Source organism: Eurosta solidaginis, chromosome 3 (genome assembly GCF_040869045.1).
Source record: "Eurosta solidaginis isolate ZX-2024a chromosome 3, ASM4086904v1, whole genome shotgun sequence".
NCBI lineage: Eukaryota > Metazoa > Arthropoda > Insecta > Diptera > Tephritidae > Eurosta > Eurosta solidaginis.
In genome coordinates, this window is record NC_090321.1 from 212,516,202 (window position 1) to 212,539,900 (window position 23,699).

Consider the following 23,699-nt stretch of genomic DNA (forward strand, 5'->3'; position numbering starts at 1 on the left):
AAAAAAAAAATAAAATTATTATAATTTTTCTTATTTTTGAAAACTTGGATTTATTCTCAGTTTTTTATTGAAGTTATTTATTTTTTTTTTTTTAATGAAAGAAAAAAATCCGAATTCCCAGATTATTTCGGTATTTGAAAAAAAAAGACAAAACATTATTGATACCTTTAATGCAAGGAACATTAAAATCACAGATTTCTACATACCCCAGTCAGCCACACAAATCGATTAGTAAACCACACTCGGTTCTGAACGAACACACAGCACATACACATAACTAAATATACAAAAGCATCAATTTGACAATACCTGCTCATATACCTACGAACTATAAATACAGGACAAATGACAACAACAGATCAGAACGAAAATCGACACTGATGATGGCACAACGCCGAAACCGGTTTGTCTCAAAACCAAATTTGACAAGGGATGACGGAAAATCGTTCCAATATACATCATTATTGATACCTTTAATGCAAGGAACATTATATTTTGAGTTTTAGTAACAAAATAACCAAATTGAATTTTTCAGAGTTTTAGTTTAGTTTTTAACATTTTTTAAATTAATAGTTTCTTTGATTGGAAAGCCCGATTTAAGAAATAACAATGTCTTTATGATGAGAAGTATTAAGTACTTAAAAACCAAAAATATATTTTTTTAATTCTTAGATTTGTGAATTAGAAAAAAACAGTTATTTATATTTTTTAAGAAAAAAGATTGATTTATGGGAAAATTTTGGTTTTTGACATTTTTGACACATTGTTTTTTTTAATTTCGAAAAAACCTTTAAACTAATTTTTAGTTTCATTCAAAAAATATTTATAGAAAAAAATGTTTTATGTTATTTTAAAACATGTTTGCATAGTAAAATTTTTCCTGAATTTCGGAAAAAAATATAGATGATATAGAAACAATGATTTGCTCTATAAAAAAAAAAAAAACAATTATTTCTAGAACAAGAGGCAAACAAGTTATTTTTTTATTATTAAAACCATTGTTTGGATTCTAACATTTTTCCAAATTTAGAAAAATTTGAATTGAATACTTATGGAATATTTTGATTAATAAGATACTAATAGCTAAATCACGTTCTCCAAGTGCTCATATCTGTTCTAATGTATGGTTTGGAATCATGGACGCTGTCGAGAAAAGATGAGATGGCTCCTGGAGTATTTGAAAGACAATCTCACCGGAGGACTTAGGGTCTTGTCCGTGACGCCGGCGGCGATTATCGAAGGAAGTATAATGGTGAGATGTATGAGTTTAACACAGATATGACGATAGTGCAACAAATAAAAACCCAAAGGTTTCGCTGTCCAGGTCATGTTATGCGAAAGGACGCAGACGCTTCGGCCAAGAAAGTATGTCAGCGACACCGTAGGTTGGGAACAGAGAAAGAGAGATACCTCTACTGAGTTGGGAGAGGCAGATAGAGGAAGACTTGATCTCCCTTCGTGCTCCCAATTGGCGTCAGTTATCGCGCAACAGGGATAGCTGGCGTTACTTCTTATGAAGCGGTCAAAATCGCTTAGGTGGTTAAGCGTCAGCTAATGATGATGATGATGATAGCTTAATCACCGACTGTGTTTGAATTTGTAAAACTTTTTTTAACAAAAAAAAGTGGTTTATTGAAAGAGATTACATTGGAATTCCACTGTTGTGCAACGGCCCTTTCACCAAAAGCGAAGTAAAGATATTGTGATTGTAGTAAAAAATTAGTCACTTTGCGGTAGACATAATAATTACGTACTACATTAGATACATAGTTACACGCATGCTCACATACATGCATACCCACAGCGTATGGTTATATGGTGTCATCGCCACCAAACACCAAATAATAATTACAATGGGTAAAACAAAAGATACGTAACACTTGTGACAAATATCAACGTCAATGGAATAGCGGTTATAAATAACATAAACACAAAAACGATAGTGAATATTGAGAGAAAGAGAGAGACAGAGATTGCTTATCTCTTTGATAGAAGCACCTAATTTATGAGACGTATTGAGCTTGTCAAGCTTATTGTACGGGTGAGGACGGATACACGGATACAGCTGTAAAAAGAAATGGACCGAAAAGCTAATTATTAGGTGGAGCAAAAAAAAAGTGCATTTTTTTAAAAGTAGGTACTTATTAAGAAAAAAGTATTAAAAAACTTGTTTGTTGATGGGAACACATATTAAATGATTAATTGTACAATTAAAATCTTAATTAAATAAATAATAAAAAAAAAAACTGTTAAGCCTAGCGAACTTTTACTTTCACTTTAATTTTTTATTTATTTTTTCTTCACACACACTTACCTCGAATCGAATTTTTTGCCATCTGACAACGTGCCGGTGTAGTGCATGGTCAGCGTATCACCAGCTTTTGATTTTTGTTCACACACTTCTGGCGTAAAGATGACATCGACTTTCAATTCTTGCGCTCTCACGCTCGTCGCCAATACAAGGCACGTTGCAGTAAGAACAAACTTCAACATTTTGGTATTTATTTGTTTTTTTTTTGTTGTTTAACTTTTATATGTATTATCTGCAAAGAAGGTGTAACGAAACATCAATGATCAATGGTTATTCAACGAATTTGTAGGCAAGATTTGACAAGCATGAACATGAACTACACTAACGATATTGTACGTTCACTTCGAAAGCACTTGAACATATTTGTTGGAATTTGGCAACTACCTATAATTTGATAAAGCATATAAAACCCTTCATTCCTGTTTTAACCAAATACACCACAATGCAGCAAATAATTTTAATACCTTATGATTTTGGGTCTATCAGGTTAAGATGAACGATTTTTGTCTTATATGTACAGCAGCGAAATGAAAAATAGCAGTAGCAATTTGTTCAAATTTCGTTGATAAAACTCTGCTTTTTCACTCTCGATAATTTAAAGAAAAAATTTGTGCGTATTTTGTGAAGGAAACTATGCAAGCCAATCTCAAAAACGGGTTCGAAAAATTCGAAAATTCAAAAATATTTCGAACTTTTTATTTGAAGTCCTCTGATTTTGTTTGAGTATGCAGTATTCTCGCCCTATAAAAGTACAAGTTATAGGTCTCTTTAAACTCGTTTTGACTTTCGAAAAAAATACCCTCGTTAAAAAAAATATTCTAAAAAATAAGGCGTTATTCATAAGTTTTTTAAAATATAGTTTTTTGAAACGACATCCGCAATAGTATGATATTGCACTCCGCCGTCGAAATGGTTATACGTATTTTTGCTAAAATCTATATATATAAAAATAAGTGCACATTTTTGGTATTACTTTATAACTTGAGACCGGCTCCACCAAATTCAACCAAATTTCTACGGTACATTTGGGCTATCATGTAGATGGTTTCTGTAAAGTTTGATTGAATTTGGTCGAGCGGTTTATGAGAGTTATGAATTATGGAGAATCAACACGTGTGTTCAATATTTATGTAGTTTTCGATTCATAATTGAGTATTTCTTCATTTTTAATTGAATTCATATCAATATTTATAATGCACAAGGTGCAGGGACAAACGATTCGAGTATGCGAATTGAATTTGGAGGAACCGTGCTTTTCGCACGGACAAGCTGCCTGTTCCAGAGTAGGCATTCCAAATTGTTTGTTTATTCATGTCCCAGATGGAAAAACGAAAAATGTAGTGTATCCAAATGTTTTGGATTAAGAATTGAAATAAAGATTACAAAAATTCTATGATATTTTATTCTTTTTCCAATATTTCTATTGGTGTAGCGAAGCACACCGGGGTCCCGCTAGTTCATACATAAAGTAAACCATATTTATACACATACATTTCTTGTGAGTTCTGCCTTCTAACTTATTGAGATTATCATAAATTTAGAATTAGTCTGATAGTATAAGAAGGACGGATGACTTTGATCTTTCCAGTTTGAAGATAAGCACAGCCATGGTGATATTTTCTACTTTAGCCATTATAGCTAGTTTGAGCGACATCAATTAACATCAAGCAAGTTTGAATTTTGGCGATCTGCGACTTACCTCCAATGACATTATTAACGGTATTAGAGGACTGAAAAACTCTACTTAAACTGATGAAGACGGATTAAGCGCTGTCCTCCTCAAAAATTGTCCTTTTATTGTTGTCCCCCTAAGGATAATTTTTAACCAACCTCTTAGCTCCGGGATCTTTGAGGATGCCTGGAAAATTGCGGATATTACCCCAATCTTCGAAAATGACAAGAAGAATGATGTGTCAAACTATAGGCCAATATCTAAGTTATCTATTATTTCTAAAATCTTCGAAGGGATTGTTAAACACTGTATTCTGCTAAACCAGCATGGTTTTGTTGTTAGTCGGTCCACAGTCACTAATTTAGCAGTGTTTAGTGAATATTGCTTTGATGCGTTCTCATCTAGCCATCAAGCGGACTGTATCTTCACGGATTTCTCCAAGGCATTCAACAAGGTATCTCACAATTTGTTGCTGCGAAATTACCTTTGCTATGATTTCTCTCCATGTTCCTCGTTTGGTTGTGTTCCTACCTGACGAATAGATGCTGTAAGTTATCAATCGAGTTAGTATCCTTAAAGTTTATTACTGCCACCTTTGGCGTACCCAAGGTAGTATCGTAGGTCCTCTTCTCTTCATTTTGTTTTATTAAAGATATTTATTGGCAAATGTTTCACCTCGTTAGAGTTCTCACTCTGCTGATCACCTTAAAGTCTATTCAACAATTAAAACTTCTGAAGATGCACAGTGTTTACAAGATTAGCACTCTGGTGCCGTGACTCGCATTTATTTCTTAATCTTAACAAGTGCTATCATATTACGTTTGCAAAAATCCACAATGCCCTACCAATGGCATGCAGTATCTCAGGGGCTCCTCTTTAATCCCTACTTGAGATCAAGGACCTTGGTGTCATCTTCGGCTCCTCGTTCTCGTTCAATAACCATATTAATTACATTATCTCTAGTGCGTATGCCTCTCTCGGCTTCCTAAGGCGTAATACCATAAACTTTTCAGATCCATATACCCTGAAATTGCTTTACTCATCGTTTGTATGGTCCAAACTTGAATATGCGGCCTTTATTTGGAGGCCGTACCATAAGCTTGCAATTGACAGGATTGAACGAGTACAACAGGTTTTTCTCAAATTTTGTCTTAGATCTCTACATTTCTCCGACCCAATCCCTCCCTAACCCTCCCGCCTTCTGTTTATTAATTTACAACCCCTAGTAATTAGAAGGACGACGCTTTATTTGTCTCTGATTTATAAAATTATTAATGGTGACATTGACTGTCCCTGCTTGCTGCGCTCTATTAACTTTCTTATAACAACTAGGTCTCTACGTTTTTATTATCCATTTTATATTAAACTTACGTCTACCAACTATGCCCGAAATGCTCCTATATTGCGTGCTCTGCGCGAGTTGAATGAGATCTCTAATTCAATTAGGCTTGAGTTTTCTTTTTCTAAATCTATTTTCCTTAACTTACTTAACTCTGTATTATATTAATGTTGTTGAATTTGTTTCAGTCAGTAAGAACCGCTGTTGTTTTTGACTTTTCGAAATTAATAAATAAACTTAACGAAGGCTATGTGCTATGCAAAACATTTCACACTCCATTGGTTCCAGTGAATTGATTAGAATTATCTAACTTCATGAAGTACGAGGCCGATCTAAAACCTCTGCATCATAACATCCGGTTGCTAGGCTAATCTACCGCAAATTCTATCGCCCAATTCAGTGCCACTTTTAAAGGACCACCACATAAGCCGTTTTTCATACATATATATGCGTTTAACACAATCTTATGCATTATGAGTATATTGCACGTATTTTTATGGAGACCGCAATTCGAGCGACACGAGCGTCATCTGACATGAAAAGTAGCCATCTTCCAACTTTTGTTACAAGCAAAGCATAAGAAGAAGAATTTGACATTTGATATGGGTAAGGGTGCTTTCATACTTTGCAAGTGAAATTATTTTCCCACTTGTTGATACTTTTATAAAATTTGTCATAGTTAAAAACTGCAATATAACAAATGAATACGACTCAAATATGTAAGCAAGTATTTTTCTTGTATATTGAGAATGATTATAACAGTGCTTCGAAAATTTTTCTTTGTGAAATGGCTCAGCCATTACATTGAAAGCGGCATATTTTTCTGATTATTGAGCCTATGAGATACAATTCCACAATTACAATATAGCTAATAAGGGATGTGAACAACCTTTTCCGAAAACCGGAGTTACTAATCACATTTACAACGTCGGATGTTCTCTATTTAGCATAGCCTAAAGGAATAACAAACATTTCAAAAAGAAGAATGAGCAGTTAAACGTTTCATGACTCCCCACTATTTCAACTATCGATTGTTATCAACAAACAAAAGTCATCTGCTTGACATCAGTTTACATTAGTTTATATCAAATATACTTTATACAATTTAATTATGTGGCCAGAAGAACAATTTAAGAATAACCTTGAATAACTAGATGAAGTGACCGCTTTATACTAGAACTCTCTTCGGATTTGAGGTGAAACCATAGCCACTGCCTAACATCCGTTAACACAAACTGGATTAAGGCTTGTATACAAGTTTGCAATCATACAAAATTTATAGATTATCCAACATCCCGCGGTACCAGTTTTTATAGACCATAGGGGTCTCACAAGAGGTACACTAGGTCACAGCTTGTTACCTTTGAGAAATTTATCTTTCTCCAGATTACGTACCCGTCCATTTAGGGACACCTCTTACGACCGGCATGCCTGCCGTGGATATATTCTAGACTCCTATCCACGGGGGAATCGGAAAGCAATATCAGATGAGTAATAAAGTCCTGCAGGTAAATCTTGCAGAATACAAAAGTCGCAAAATTTGACGAGAAATGAAAGAGGTGTCGACTCATCAGAAACAATTTACCAACAGTTTTAGGTCTCGTTTCTTATCAAGTATCTAAAAACCAAAACTTGGCTTAATTAAACCATTTCACAACGATTTTTTATGTTGTTTTTTGTTTTTTCCGATGTTATATAATTACGTCACGATTTTGAAAACTATTATTATTTTCTAATTTATATCTACACTCAACCTCAACTGATTTTGTAAAGCTTTCTTATCGATTTGAGGCACCTGCCATTCGTACATAGAGCACACATTGATCATCACTTGCATGCAGTTGAAGTGGTATTGTGTCCCGGATGATGGTCAACGATTGCAAAATCATAAATAACAAAAGCCAAAGTTAAAGTGATGAAAGAAGAAACCGATTACGCATTAATGCTGAATATGTAACGCATTGTTGTTTTAACAATATTGGGGCTGGCACAGTGTCATTATAATGATTTTTTAAGTAATTCAATTTGTAAGATCGTGGGTTCGAAAAACAAATTGGTAATTCAATTTGTTTTGAGTGTAAAACATCATGACTTCTTAAGAGGTAACATTTTAAAACAGCTCACCAAAGCATAAAGGAAAGGGTGGTTCTGGTAGTTATTTCGACACGATTTCGTTCTATTCGAGGAAGGAGCGTCGAATGGCAGAATGAAGAGGCAACGTTCGGTGGAAGGCGACAAGCCTGCTTTCAAGAGGCAGAAGGGACCCAGTCCTATAGCCGCGAGGCAGGGCAGTCGCATAGACAAGATAAGTAGGCCCAAAGCTGTAAGACAGATGGGCTCCAATAGCGAGGTAGCAACTACCTCGAAAGCTGCGAGTCAGAGGGAAGTTCCAACTACGGAAGTAGGATATAAGCCAAAGGGAGATAACGCTAAGACTCCGGCTTTCTCGGAGGCGCCAAAGAGAGTTAATGCTAAGACTCCGGCTTTCTCGGAGGTGCCAAAGGGAGATAACACTAAGACTCCTGCTTTTCCCGAGAAGATTAGTGATGTGGCAAAGCAGTAACTGACTGTGGCGCTGGTTGATCGTAGCAGTCCTTTCGGACAAATGACTACTGAAAGGTGAAGATCTGTGGAAAGGCAGCTTATTAGCTTAGTGCTTAAGATGATGCGGGAACAACCAAGTAAGCCCCTTCCAACCTTTGATTCGGGGGGATGGTATAATGGTGTGAAGATGATAGCGTGCGACAACATCGCGAGCTTGCGGTTGCTGGAGGAAGTGCTTCCAAACCTCCAAAGGCAAGGTGCGAACGCGTGGTTTGAGGTTGTGGATAAAGCGCAAATCCCCACGGTACCAAAAGTTAAGGTATGGATAACATGCGTGATGAAGTCGGAGGATACACCGCGACTTCTGCAGAATCAGAATCCGAACATACCGACACAGGATTGGAAGCTACTTACTGTATCTCGGTCTACCGAGGATGGTCAGTTCTACATCTTCCAAATAAACAAGCAGGCGGAGGATATTTTGTACACGCAGCTTCACGCAAAATTTACATGCGACTCAGGAAAAGAAGTCCCAAGGGCGAAGTCGAAAAGGACCTCAAAAGCCTAAGGGAAAAAGACAGGCGGAGGTCCCCGACGTCACCACGTACGTGCTAGAAGAGGACCAACCGCTAAATGGTGCTGTGACTCGCACAGAGGAACACCCGGCACAACAGTCACGAGAGGCTGAAGGGGGCCTGGAATACTCTAAACCAAAAGGGCAAGGGGAGGACGACGACGTCAAGACGAAGGTGCTCGAGGGGGACAAACAGCCCAATGGTGCTGCGAGTCCTACAGATAAACCTCCAACACAGTAAAGTGGCGTCGAGCGAACTCCTCCTAACCCTTGAGGAGGGTTCGTTTGACGTGGTGCTGATCCAGGAGCCGTGGCTCTAATCGGGAGGAAAGGTTTCTGGACTTAGCGTGCGCGGGTTTGGCGTTTACTACGCGCAAACGGACGGGTGCGTGTAGTAATGGAAAGGAAACAGCTGCATTCACATATGCTACCTAATTACACCACTGAGGATCTCGTAGCGGTGGCCGTTGAGCAAAAGAATAAGCAGGCATTTATCCTGGCGTCCTGCTACATGGCCCATGCTGCGGAGGTTCCACCGATGGAGTGCAAAAGGCTAGTACAGGAGGAAGGGCGCAAAGGGCGGTTGGTCATAGGCGCAGATGCAAATGCGCACCACAATGCGTGGGGAGGAGTAGATACGAACGAGAGAGGCGAATCTCTATTTTGTAACATCCTGCAAACCAATTTGCAGATAGCCAACAGGGGAAATGTCCCTACATACATTGGTCCAACATCCAGCAATGTTCTGGATATTACATTGAGCTCCGAGCGTGATATATCAAGTTATGATTGGATGGTTCTTGATGGAGCATCCTTCTGATCATGCGTATACCAGCTTCAGCATCCCCCTAAAGAGGGTAGAGAAGGGAGGAACCTTTACCAGCCCTAGGTCAATGAACTGAACTGAATTCCAGAAACATGTAGAAACAAAACTGGGACAACCCAAAGAGGTTGCTAATGTAGAGGAACTGGAGGAGTCGAATGAATTCCTAACAAGGACGCTTATGACTGCGTATAACAAAGCTTGCCCTCTAAGAAGATTTAGAGGAAAAGCAAAGGCGCCATGGTGGAGCAATGAGCTAAGTCTTCTAAGAAGACAGGTAAAAGAAATGTTTAAGCTCGCAAAGACCGCGGAAAGCGAAGCGTGTCCGGACGAGTACAGGGATCTACTGAGGATATACAAGCGTGAAATTACCAGGGCGAAGAGAAACTCATGGAAAAGTTTCTGTACGGACATAGAGTGCTCCAGCGAAACAGCACGGTTGAAAAAAGTCCTAGCAAAGGGAAACATAGACCAGGGACTAATAAAGAAAGAGAACGGGGAATGGTCACGTAGTAGTGAGGAATCCCTTGAGGTGCTTCCCGACACACATTTCCAATCGGGAGACGGTTTAGAAGAGCCAGCAGACATCACTAACACTTCGATCACGGAGCTAGTAGTGCCGGGCTTGGTGAACGATACCAAGATCGAATGGGAATCCCTTGAGGTGCTTCTCGACACACATTTCCCATCGGGAGACGGTTTAGAAGAGCCAGCAGACATCACTAACACTTCGATCACGGAGCTAGTAGTGCCGGGCTTGGTGACCGATACCAAGATCGAGTGGGCAGTGAAGACGTTTCTAAGTTTAAATCGCCGGGCCCAGATGGTATATTCCCGGCCATGCTACAAATCTCAAGTAGAGCGGTCGTGTAATGGTTTAAAATAATATTCGATGGGTGCATAAGATTGAATTATGTACCGCACTCTTGGAGAACTGCTCGTGTAGCTTTTCTACCAAAGGCGGGGAAGATCGGTCATGTGTATCCCAAAGACTATAGACCCATTAGCTTAACATCATTTCTGCTCAAAACCTTTGAAAGGCTGATAGATGTGTACATAGAGTCCAACGTGGATGAAAAGCTGCTGTCCACAATACAGCATGCGTACAACAAAGGCAAGTCGGTAGACACCGCATTGCATAGGGTGGTAATAAGCATAGAGAAATCCCTGGAATATAAGGAGTATGCTCTAGGAGTCTTCTTGGACATTGCTGGGGCTTTCAATAATGTTGCCAAATGGGCGATTATGGATGGTCTTAATTACATTAAAGTACATCCTGCCTTAATCAGATGGATCGGCTGCATGTTAAATTGCAGAAAGATTACATCACAATGGAGATTGTACGAGGCCACGAAATCAGTGGACAGGGGCACGCCGGAGGGAAGGGTGCTATCACCTCTGCTGTGGCCGCTGGTCATCAACCAACTGCTCAGGCAATTCGATGAGGGACCCGTAAAACTTACGGCTTACGCAGATGACGTTGCAATTGTCACAAGTGGAAAGTGCCTTCCAACGATTAGTTCTTTGATGGATCGGGTGCTTCGGAATATTCATACTTGGGCATCTAATGTCGGGTTGAAAGTCAATGCGGCGAAGACGGATATGGTCTTGCTTACAAAGAGGTACAAGGTCCCAAATTGGACCAGGCCTAAGTTAGGAGGGGTGACCTTACAGGAGAAACCTTGCACAAAATATCTAGGCATCATCCTAGACAGTAAGCTGTCATGGAAGCTCAACGTTGAGGAGAGGGTAAAGAAGCCCTCAACGGCACTCTATGGATGTAAAAGAATGCTGGGCTGTACGTGGGGCCTATCGCCCTCTCTTTCTCATTGGGTTTTTACAGCGATTGTAAGCCCTATTCTATACTATGGAGTTCTTGTTTGGTGGAAAGCGACACAAAAAACAACATACCTCAAAAAATTAGACGGGGTATCAGACTATCGATGCTTAGCATTACGGGAGCCCTGAAAACAACCCCGACGGCTGCACTGTATGCCATTCTGCACATTCCACCTGTAGACCTGGTAGCAAAAAACAAAGCATTAACGACCGCAACCAGGCTCGGTGCTTCGGGGCAGCTTGAGCGCCGACCACATGGCCATAGTAGTATAGCGACATCAATCACAAGACGAACAGACTACCTGATTCCCTATATGCGCTTCGAGGGAGATCTTAAAGCCACTATATAGGTGGACGGTTGGCGCAAGGGTGCGCAAATGGCGGACGAGGCGATACATGTGTACACCGATGGCTCCAAAGTAGTGGAAGGAGTAGGGTCTGCGGTATACTGCGCTGATCCGGAAATAAGCAGATCCTACAGGCTGCCAGATTACTGTAGCGTTTTCCAAGCGGAAATATTAGCCGTAACCAGAGCAGTAGAGACCCTGGAAGAGAATAGCTTAAGCTGCAACCGTGTTAACTTTTATATTGACAGTCAAGCAGCAATTAAGGCAATAATCTCGCATAGCATAGCATCTAAATACATGCTAGAGTGTAAGCAGTCTCTGGAGAGAATCGGGACATATTGGGTCCCAGGGCATATGGGAATAGATAGGAATGAAAAAGCGGACGAACTAGCTAAAAAGGGCGCATCCCTTGAAGCTTGCTCCGTAGACGTCCCAATTAGATTGGGCGAGATTAAGCGAAGGCGAGAGGTGCACATGATCGACCAAGCGGGAAAGGCGTGGGTGCAAGCGCGGTGCTGTAAAGTATCGAAGATTATGTGTAGGTCTTACAACCTTAGACTAACACAATTGCTTCTATCATTAAAAAGAGAGGACTGTAGACTCATGAGGGGTATTCTGACTGGACACTGCCTTCTGGCGTCACATGACTTTAAATAAGGCTTGGTCAGTGATAGCAGATGTAGGAAGTGCGGGTTGGAGGAGGAAACGATCGAGCACGTTCTGTGATCGTGCCCTGCACTTGCCAGGCTAAGACTCCAGCTATTAGGAGTGATACAGCTGCCAGATCTAGAAGCAGCAAGAGGCTTAAGTCCTAGGAAGCTTCTAGTATTTAGCAAGAGGACGGAGTTATTTTATAACATAGGTCCTGGTTTTTGATAGGGTTTTTCAATTTGGTCGTTAAAACAAACTTCTGGTAACACTACGGACTCAATCAGTCCTCATGGGCCAGCCAGTTCAACCTAACCTAATCTGTTTAGTTTGTTCTCATATTTCATATTCTGGCACCATATATTCCGTTTGCTCGATATTAGATGGCGCTTTACTACTATGGCCACACGGCATGCACTCAAGCTGCCCCGAGGTCTAAGGCCTTGTTGCAGTTGCTAACCAGAGCTGTAAAAAGATTAAATCAATTGAGTGTGCATTCTCTCAGCATTCTTTTAAAAAATTGTAATTTTTTGGTTGCATATTATAAATCTCTATTTCTGAATAACTCAAAATACTTTAACTCAAAGCTAAAGTGTGTATGTTATTGAATGGTAAAAAATAATTCAATATAGAGTGGAAATGTAGAAACCATTCCCAATCTTTAATGAATGTAAACTTAAAATGAATGCACACTTTTCCCATTCAGTACTAAATAATTTTTTCCCAAGGTTATTTTTTGTATACTTTCATTGCCATCAAATATGTTAAATCAATTTAGGAGTTGGGTGCAAAAAAGGCCTAAAATTTATCAATAGAAATAATAGCGCCTTTTAATTATTCAATTAGTTTAATATTTAAGAATTCATGAGCTACACCGGCTTATAATAATTTGATATTCAATCATTATTTTTGAAAAGAAAGAAACATTTACTGACATACTGCGATTTTAACATTTCGAAAATCGCCACATAATCATCATCATTCAATTTCGAATGTTATCAAAGGTTTCACCGAGATTCGAACTACGAATCACAGGGTGAAACTGCAGTTGCCTTAAATCATCGCAATATGCCAGTAAAGGCTCCATTACTGATACTTAGCATAGACTTGACTTGACTTGGCGTAAACTTGGCAACTTAGCCACGATTATACTCCACTTAGCGCATACAATCTGGCATCATAATCAGGTTTGAAATTTACTTTTAAATAAATGTCAATTTGTATGACAAAATGTCAAAATGACATGGAAACAAACAAATGGCATCTCAAAATGTAAACGTCACTTAGAACTTACAAAGAAAATCAAAATTCAACAGACTTCTAAGTCAAGTTAAGTGTTGCCAAGTTTTGAGTAATCAGTAACATGCACTGTTCATTTAACAGAACTGTAAGTGACAGTTCTCAAGTCAAGTCAAGTCTATGCTAAGTATCAGTAATGGAGCCTTAAGTGTGTCTTTTTTTTCAGTTTCTCTTAAACTTCGCAAAGACAATCTATTGCTTTCTTGCTATATGTCAAAATGGTTCTATATGTCCTACTTATTTTGCTATTGTAGTAAAATGGATTTTGTAAATGAACACATTGTGCATTGACCAAATAGAGTAAATTGGGGATATTTTTTGTCGATAATACAACAAAAACAGATACTTGAGTTTAAATTTAAATACATCAAAGTACATAGGTCTATCGGCGATTATGTTGGAGATTCCTAATTCCGAGAATTTCGATAAATATACGTCTAATTCCATGGCATCGTCCTACAGCGATTCAGGCTTTTTCTATTCACCTGAGTCACCTTCCCAGTTTTCCTTCAAATGTACCACAAAAAAAATGTTTCATTGGGAGAAACTCTTCAGAGGTTATTAATTTCCCTCTCCACAAAGAGATTGACTGGCTCCATCGGACTACAGTTTTTTACAGCTGATGTTTTGACAGTGTTACATAACTGATTGGTACTAGAAAAGTGTGTGCACACTCAGCAAAGGCTGCATTCATTTGAATGCTTATTCTGTGTTGAAAAATGTTTGTGTTTCATTCAATGACTTCATTCTTTCATCGAATGAGTTCAGGGCACTCCTGAACTTCTTTTTTTTTCACTACTGAATCAAGAATGGTTTAACTTTTAAGCCACATTCCTTAACAAGGAATGAATGAATGAAGAGCACGCATTCTTAAATCAATGATTTAAAATTTCAAATGATTGCACAGTTTTACAGCTCTGTTGATAACGAATATTTCGTAATTTCATAGTTTTCGTTGAATGAAATTGAAGTGTGAAGTTGATATTTCTTTAATTCTTTAATTTAAATTAAAATGTGCCATACATATGAACATAAAGAAAGTAAGTAGAAACGCATGCGCAACTCGATTGTCAAATTTGAAATGGTGAAATCGCTAAAACAAAACCAATCAGATTTATTATTTTTTTATAAACTGTTCACTTTATTTGGCGATGTGCTCCAAAAACTAAAGGTATTATAAACAAGGAATACTTCGATGGAAAGTGCAAATAAGAGCACCTTTTTGAGCTTTTTCCCATTTCTTTAAATCTGCACGTGCTTTGCAAATTTAACGCACCAATCTTTGGAGTGTGGGTTAAAATTCAAATGTATGGTGCCGTAAATTTCACAGACAATTTAAGATATGTGCAGTGAATTTGAATATACACCAGCGAACACGAAAATAGCAGTGACAATATATAACAAATTTCGTCAATTAATAGTTTTTTTTTCATATTCGATAATTTAAGAAAAACAATTTCCATTAATGTTGCTACTGAAACCAAGCAAAACAATTTCATAAACGTTTCGAATAAACTCGAAAATAAAAGAAAATTTTACGAAAATTTCGAAACTTCTATTTAGAATTTTCTGAATTTTTTTGCGCACACATTTTTGAAGGCCAACCAATTTTCATCTAGGAAATAATATAATTAAAAAAAATTTTAGTTAAACTGTTTTATTGAAAACAATATTTTGTACATTAAGTAATAATAATACTAAAAGCTGGAAAATAATTAGGTAGGTCCTAAGAAGGTACTAGTCATCACACTCCTCATCAATCTAGGGCGTTGATCAGACAATTAAACAAAAGCGTTGAACGCGTCAAATTTCTAAGATCGCGGGTTCGAATCGAGCTCAAGGCCTAACAATAATTTTTTATCATTATTATATTGATAAATTTTTTCTCAATTGAAAAAATTATTAAATTAGAATAGAAGAAAGAAAAAATTTATACAACTGCCAAAGCTCGTTGTATAGATCCATTTCGGGAACTGCTAAATTCCTTCATCGGCAACGTTTAGGCGCCGGTGCTATAACCATTCAGCCATCAAAGCGGTTTTTTGTTTGTCTTCAATAATCCTACTTCTATTCTGGCTCTTGCCAATTGATATTCAGAACACTGCGACATCTGTTGCAGAATGAATGTGAAAATTGGAATTGTTTGATGGCAATGCTGCCATAGTGTCATATTTTATTGACACTTTGTCCCCGTGCTCTGGGATGTATTAACAATTTTTGTTGTTATATCGGCCTACTGATTTGTAAGATCGAGGGTTCGAATCGAGCTCAAGGCCTAACAATAATTTTTTATCATTATCAGTATTATTTTTTCTCAATTGAAAAAATTATTAAATTAGAATAGAAGAAAGAAAAAATTTAGACAACTGCCAAAGCTCGTTGTATAGATCCATTTCGGGAACTGCTAAATTCCTTCATCGGCAACGTTTAGGTGCCGCGGCTATAACCATTCAGCCATCAAAGCGGTTTTTTGTTTGTCTTCAATAATCCTACTTCTATTCTGGCTCTTGCCAATTGATATTCAGAACACTGCGACATCTGTTGCAGAATGAATGTGAAAATTGGAATTGTTTGATGGCAATGCTGCCATAGTGTCATATTTTATTGACACTTTGTCCCCGTGCTCTGGGATGTATTAACAATTTTTGTTGTTATATCGGCCTACTGATTTGTAAGATCGAGGGTTCGAATCGAGCTCAAGGCCTAACAATAATTTTTTATCATTATCAGTATTATTTTTTCTCAATTGAAAAAATTATTAAATTAGAATAGAAGAAAGAAAAAATTTAGACAACTGCCAAAGCTCGTTGTATAGATCCATTTCGGGAACTGCTAAATTCCTTCATCGGCAACGTTTAGGTGCCGCGGCTATAACCATTCAGCCATCAAAGCGGTTTTTTGTTTGTCTTCAATAATCCTACTTCTATTCTGGCTCTTGCCAATTGATATTCACAACACTGCGACATCTGTTGCAGAATGAATGTGAAAATTGGACTTGTTTGATGGCAATGCTGCCATAGTGTCATATTTTATTGACACTTTTTCCCCGTGCTCTGGGATGTATTAACAATTTTTGTTGTTATATCGGCCTACTGATTTGTAAGATCGAGGGTTCCGATATAACAACAAAAATTGTTAATACATCCCAGAGCACGGGGAAAAAGTGTCAATAAAATATGACACTATGGCAGCATTGCCATCATATATATATAATAATAATGATAAAAAATTATTGTTAGGCCTAGAGCTCGATTCGAACCCACGATCTTACAAATCAGTAGGCCGATATAACAACAAAAATCGTCAAATTTCTATTGATAATAAAAAGTAAAACCAACTAAACCTTAATCAGGTTATGCTACGCCTTACATTTTTAGAAATTTCACGCTCCCAACGCTTTTATTTAATTGTCTGATCAACGGCCTAGATTGATGAGGAGTGTGATGACTAGTACCTACCTAGGACCAACCTAATTATTTTCTAGCTTTTAGTATTATTATTCGTTAATGTAAATATTGTTTTCAATAAAACCGTTTAATTCAAAATTTTTTTTTAATTATTTTATTTTCAAGTTTTTATTTAATTGCCTATTATTTCTCATTCTATTAAGTTCATTTAGTGACTCATTATTACAAGGACTCTTTCCTGACAATTTGTTACAATCTAAGTGCTCAATACATAATCCTTCCAAAGACTTTACTCGACTCGGCGCCACGTATGCTTGTCCCTCCTCGAACTCCAAAGTAGTTTGATGTCACTTCTACAGAACTGTATGTAATATTTGTTCCAAATATGACCCAAATGGGACCACAAGTAGGAGTATTTTTAGTATCTTGATCATTGCGCCATCTGGTGGCGAATTTTTTCTTAGGTCGCTTGCTATTCATGTATGTATATATTATGTGTTCCAAATATGAGCCAAATCGGACCATAAGCTCCACCTATCGGATTTTTTTTATCTTATTATTGCATTTCCATCGGGTTCTGAACTATTTTCCAAGTTTCAAGCTTGTAGCTTATCGGGAAGTTACTTAAATTTTAATTACAAAATTCGTTCACAACGGCCGCCCTGTTAAGTCAAGCTAAATAAAACCGCTTAAAATAGTTTAGAGAGCTCCAAATAAAAAGTTGGAAATTTCATTAAATTGTCTCGAGTTTTCAAATCTTTTTGAGATTAAATAAAAAAAAAAAAAATAAATGTAAGGCGCGATAACCTCCGAAGAAATCTAAGGCCGAGCTTCTCTTCCAATTTGCGTCGTGCTCCTCTTGATTTTTCCCTACAAATTGGCCGGACGGGACCTACATGTTTTATGCCGACTCCGAACGGCATCTGCAAGGCAGATGAGTTTTCACTGAGAGCTTTTCATGGCAGAAATACAATCGGAGCGCTTGCCAGACACTGCCGAGGGGCGACCCCGCTTAGAAAAATTTTCTTCTAATTGAAAAATCTTATTTCTAAAATTTTGATGTTGCTTTGCCCGGGAGTTGAACCTAGGGCATACGGTGTGATAGGCGGAGCACGCTACCATCACACCACGGTGGCCGCAACTTTTGAGATTGGTTTACATAATTTCCGTTACAAAATTCATTTAACTTTTATCATAAATTATCGGAAATAAAAATGGAAGTACTTACTTAATTGAAAAAATTTTATAAAAATTTCCACTGCTATTTTCGTGTTCGCTGATGTATGAATGAATTTTAAATGTTTGTGAATTTTTATAAAATTTAGTTACTTAAATTTTTTATTTTTTTATTTTCGATTATCAAGGATAAAAGTTAAATGAAGATGAAAACTAAGCATCGAAGCGTGGCCCTAGTTTATTATATACATACTTTTTAATTAAAAGATCTAATTGAAAAAACATGGATCTAAATTTATGTTGCTTTATCTGGAGATCGAACACAAGATCTTCGGTGTGATAGTGGAGCACGCTACCATCACACCCCACGACACAACTACCAGTTGGCGCGCCCCTCGGCAGTGATTTGGCAAACACTCCGAGTGTATTTCTCCATGAAAAGCTTCTCAGTGAAAACTCATCTGCTTTGCAGATGCCGTTCGGAGTCGGCGAAAAACATGTAGGTTCAGTCTCCGCCAATTTTTAGGAAAATTAAGAGAAGCACGATGCAAGTTGGAATAGAAGCACGGTCTAATAGTCTAATATCTCTTCGAAGGTTATCGCGCCTTATATATATTTTTTATTTTTATTTTTTTTAAATAAAAGAAAGACAAAGCAACATCATCATAATGTAATATCATCCTCACAGTTAGAAAGAAGTGCACACATAAAAGCCAATGACTACATGAAATCGTACATAACCTTAATCCCAATATTGATTTACTTGAACAACATTAATTCTTGTTCGGTTGGTCATATCAATTTTTAGTTTCTTGATCCATTGCAGAACTCTATATAAAACCGTATCGTAAAAAACTTTGAGCGACCTCAACATGAGTAGTACATATGTAATTGCTTATGTTTCTAAAAGTGATCGCTGAACATTTTCTGATTCCCGCAAAATAATAAGAGAAGAAAATTTTGATTACAAAGTTCATTGTACTCAAGCTTTAAATTGTGATATACTGACGAAAAATGAAGGCCGGTAGAATTTTGTAGAAATTTTGAACTTTAAACAGACTTTTTATTGGGGTGAATAAACTTTATTTTTAGATCCGGTCTACTGTGTATACACGTATACTTATATATATATAACTACAAAAACATGAATGTACATAAGTATGTCAATATAAAGTTTATATTATAAACAAACAGCTGAGAACGAGATCAGCCGGCTAGAATACTCACAACTGTAATTGAGAAAACATTTTAGTAGAAGCACAAGAGAGTTAAAAGTATTTATATGATTACAGCGGCCGAACACTTTATAGATTCACCATTACTTATATGACTAAAAACCAAAATTTTTACGTTTTCACTAGAGTGTTTAAGGTCTACCATAACTTTGTTTTTTTTTTTTTTTGATTTTTTTTTTGTATGAGTTCAAATAGACGCCCTGCAGTCAAAAGCCAAAGTAGCTAGCAAACATTCCTAGTTCATTGACTATAATTGTATGGGGTTATTCATACTAGTCAGCTTTTGTAAAGTTCATTGACTAGAATTTGGCAATACTTCAGTTAACAAGGTTAGATGTTCTACAAATCAACGGCAACACAAACACAAACTAAATCACAGAACATATCACCGTTACTTCTGCCAAAAAAAAGGCCAAGCCTTCTAAATCAAGAGACCTAGACGGAATAGCTATGCCGATGCTAAAACATCTTGAGTATAAGGGCATCAGTTACCCGATGCACGCGGTCCACTTGTCGTGTTTGCCTTTTCCATTCCAGAAGAATGAAGAATGGAACAGATATTCTTACGACCAAAGCCTGGAGGCAGTATTGTACCTCGCGAAACCTGGCACTGTCACAGGCCAAATCATCGGCGACCTTATTTACAACATGGACGCAGCAAATGTCGACCATATTAGATATCCACGTCGATGGCATTACGCTACCGACGGTCTTACTACCTAAAATTTTGGGTGTGACATTCGATCAGGATCTATATTTTGGAGAGCATGCCGCCGCAATTGTACCAAAAATCCAAAGCCGTAATAAAATCCTGAAATCTCTTGCCGACAGCACTTGGGGTAAAGATAAAGAAACACTCATTATCACATACAAAGCAATTGGCCGGCCGATTGCATGCTACGCGTCCCCGATTTGGTCGCCTAGCCTAAAGGTTCTGTTGAATACCCAGAAACCTGAGCATCCCAACAAATATCTGATTGACGAGGCAACACCTCCTAGGGGCTTAAGAGGTCATCTCCGTAAGCAATATGAGGAAATACGGCACCTGAGAACACAGCCGTATGAAGCAAAAATGCACAAGCAGGTCCTCAGTAATATCCACAAAAATTGCTCGGAAAATCCAGTTCTTAAAGAAAAATACCCAGAACTCGCAGAAGACGACCGCATTCTCCCCAGGGAAACGCGCGTCACTATAGCTCAACTGTAACCGGTTAAACTCCCAATTATCCCCAGATGGGGCGAAGCACTGCTACAACAACCACAACCAAAGCCTGGAAGCTCAGCTTACGATGGTGAGTCGTTGTCATTCAGTAGCGAAGACTTTGAAAACCGATGTATATTGGAACGATTTTCCGTCGCCCCTTGTTAAATTTGGTTTTGAGACAAACCGGTTTCGGCGTTGTGCCATCATCAGTGTCGATTTTCGATCTGATCTCTTGTTGTCGTTTGTCCTGTATTTATAAAAACCGTTTTGCTTCCTTCATTTAAACGCATGTCTTCGGTTGGCTAACTACCAGCATGATTTCCTTGAAATATGTATCACTACCACTGCGATAAACGCCATTAACACCCAGATAAATTGCGGGCTGGAGCACTTAAAATTTCAACAGAGGACGGCGCTCGTGGCACTTGACCTGTCAAAATATTTTGAAACAGTCAACCACACACTACTCCAAGACAGGGAAGATTCACCCCTTTCCCCTTGTCTAAATAGGTGTACTGGAAATTATCTGAGTGGTCGGCAAACGTCCGTTCAATTTAGGAACAACACCACAAACCCTAGGAGAATCAAACAGGCGGTGGCGTAAGGTGGTGTGCTATCCTCGCCTCTGTTAAATTTATTCATATCACAGCTGCTTTCAACAACAATTTGTTTCCAAATATAATAGCTATATATCAGTCTTTCTGTTGTTTCACCTCGCGCGATCTAAATTCATCGCCGCCCATGTCCACAAGCAGTCTGTTTAAGAACAGCTGACGCAAACATTGGGTATTCAGGTTGATGGCGCTATAGACTATTTGCCACCCAAAGATCTTATGTGTAAAGCTGCAGACATTGGTGCTTTATCGGTAACCGTATCGGTAACCTTATAACAGCTGATTCGACCAACCTTATGGGAATCAATGTAATCGATTATTGGTGCCGCTAAGGTCGTAACCGTATCGTAGCCAATCAATTGGTTTTTGGTTTACCGTCGTAACGATAAACAGCTGATTACGTCAGGGATACGACTACAGCGATACGACATACGGCACCAATGACTCCCGCTTAACGCTCGATAGCAGTTTTACCTTTTAGGCACATTCCTCACAAATTCCAAGTCGCATGCTGCCAGCCCAACTTAAGAAGCAGTTGGTCGGCCGCTCATGTAGTACGCGTCGCTGGTTTGGTTGCTTGACTTAAAAAGCTAGAAAAGGCTGCAGGCGCATTTCGAATTTTTTCGAAAACGTTTCTGAGATTGGTTTTCTTAGTTTTAGTTACAAAATTCATAGAGGTTTTTTCTTGATTAACGAAAATAAAAAAAAAAATTCATTGCCGAAATTTGATAAAAATTGCCATTGCACTATTTTCGTGCTCACTGCTGTAAAATAAAATAGGTACCTATGACCATTAAAACTATTATTTTATTTTCTTTGTTGTCATGCCATTGTTTAACTTTGTGTGTATGGAGAATATTTGCTGTGCTGGCAAGTTTTGTATAATTATCAGTTGTTTAGACTTCTTATCTGAAGAATGAAGATTAAAAAAAATATATACTCGTGGATGATTTTTATTCGTTGACGCCGTAAACGATTTGTTGTTTTTTCTTTATATTTCATTGCACTGATGGCTGAATACTTATGTTGCTCGGCGTGATTGCAGTTCTCTGAGCGCTCATGCATGAAAAATTTAGCACCATCGTTATCGCAAATTGGTGTATCCGCTTTATACTTTTTTAATTTCAGTATTTTAATTAAAATAAATTTTTTTAATCTAATTTAATTGCCACATATGTAATTATGTAAATACATGAGTACGTAAATAATTGATCTATCTCAAAGTCCTCAGTGATCGATATTCAAAGTATGATCTGTTTGTGGTCTGTTAAATAACTTCATACCCACATATGTATATCTCTCTGTGCCTCTAAAACTACCGGCTAATGAGATATCTTTCGGCTCGTATATTTTTACATATACATACATATGTATATATACATGTATATGTATTTAAGTATTTGCGTATGCTTAATGATTTTTCCTGAATTGAATATCCACGTCATATTTACCTGTCAGGTACTAACGTTAAGTTTTTGATAAAACAAAAAATTTCAAAACCAACTTCAATTGTATGCAAATGCACTGTTGCCAATCAACGTTAAAGGCAAAATGAAAAATGATGTTACAACCAAAAACGGATTTTTCAATTTTCACTTAAAAGCGCGCGTATTGAAATCCAAATACGGAGAGCAACCAACAACCGATGCGATCGACGAAAAAATCTCTACTGAATTTTGATCGCATTGCAGCAGTGCGAGCATAGCTCCAAGTATCCAACGAATTGGGGCTACCAGCACTGAAACAAAAAAAACAACAAAAGTAGCAATAAACTTGTTTCACTTGAACATCCACGTACTCTAATCAGGGATCGTGACGGTTATAGGTTTTTACTATAATAATCGGTTTTTAATAATTATTTTTTGAGTTTTTAATTTTGCTCGCAAAAAATATATGTGTTTTATTTTTTTATTTGGCTCGGAAAACAATAATAATTTTTTGAGATTTTTTTTCGCGCTCGGAAAATAGCAGTTATTTTTAAGTTTTTCATTTCACTTGACAAGTAATAGTTATTTTGGAGATTTTTATTAAATTGGAAAATAACAGTTATTTCTTAAGTTTTTTATTTCGCTTGGAAAATAATAGTGTTTTTTTTTTTTTGATATTTTTACTACTCGGAAAATAACTGTTATTCTTCGAACTTTAGTAGGAGTTATAAGTTTTGATATAAAAATTGCTTCTCAATTATTATTTTTCTAGTTTTTCATACGTTTCATGAAATAAAAACAGTTATTTTTGAGATTTTTACGACGATCGGAAAGTGAAAGTTATTTGTGAATTTTTATTTTTGGTTGGAAAACTACACTTAGTTCTTATTTCTATATTTCGTTCGGAAAATAATAATTTTTTCTTGAGATTTTTATTACGCTTGGAAAACAATAGTTATTTTTCGGGTTTTATATTTATCTCGAAAAAACAGTTATTTTTGAGTTTTTTATTTCACTGGGAAAATTGCACGAGAACGAAAATCGACACTGATGATGGAACAACGCCGAAACCGGTTTGTCTCGAAACAAAATTTGACAAGGGATGACGGAAAGTCGTTCCAATATACATCATTTAACCACGCTGTCGGAAAATCAATAAAACAAAATAAGTCGGAAAAATGGAATTTTTTCCAAGCGAAGTAAAAAGCTAAGAAAAAATAACGGATTTTGCGAGTAAAAG

General features: G+C 37.4%; 1 protein-coding gene across 1 annotated transcript in view; it reads right to left on the reverse strand.

The window, feature by feature from the left end:
- Positions 1 to 22,703, reverse strand: part of Fkbp14 (peptidyl-prolyl cis-trans isomerase Fkb14) — a 79,702-nt gene extending 56,999 nt beyond the window's left edge. Inside the window, exons 1-2 of the mRNA XM_067775003.1 lie at positions 22,484 to 22,703; positions 2,315 to 2,543 (exon numbers count right to left, since the gene is read on the reverse strand). Coding sequence (XP_067631104.1) covers positions 2,315 to 2,493 — 179 coding nt within the window. The 5' untranslated portion in view covers positions 2,494 to 2,543; positions 22,484 to 22,703. The remainder of the gene's footprint in view (positions 1 to 2,314; positions 2,544 to 22,483) is intronic.
- Positions 22,704 to 23,699: the final 996 nt, after the last annotated feature.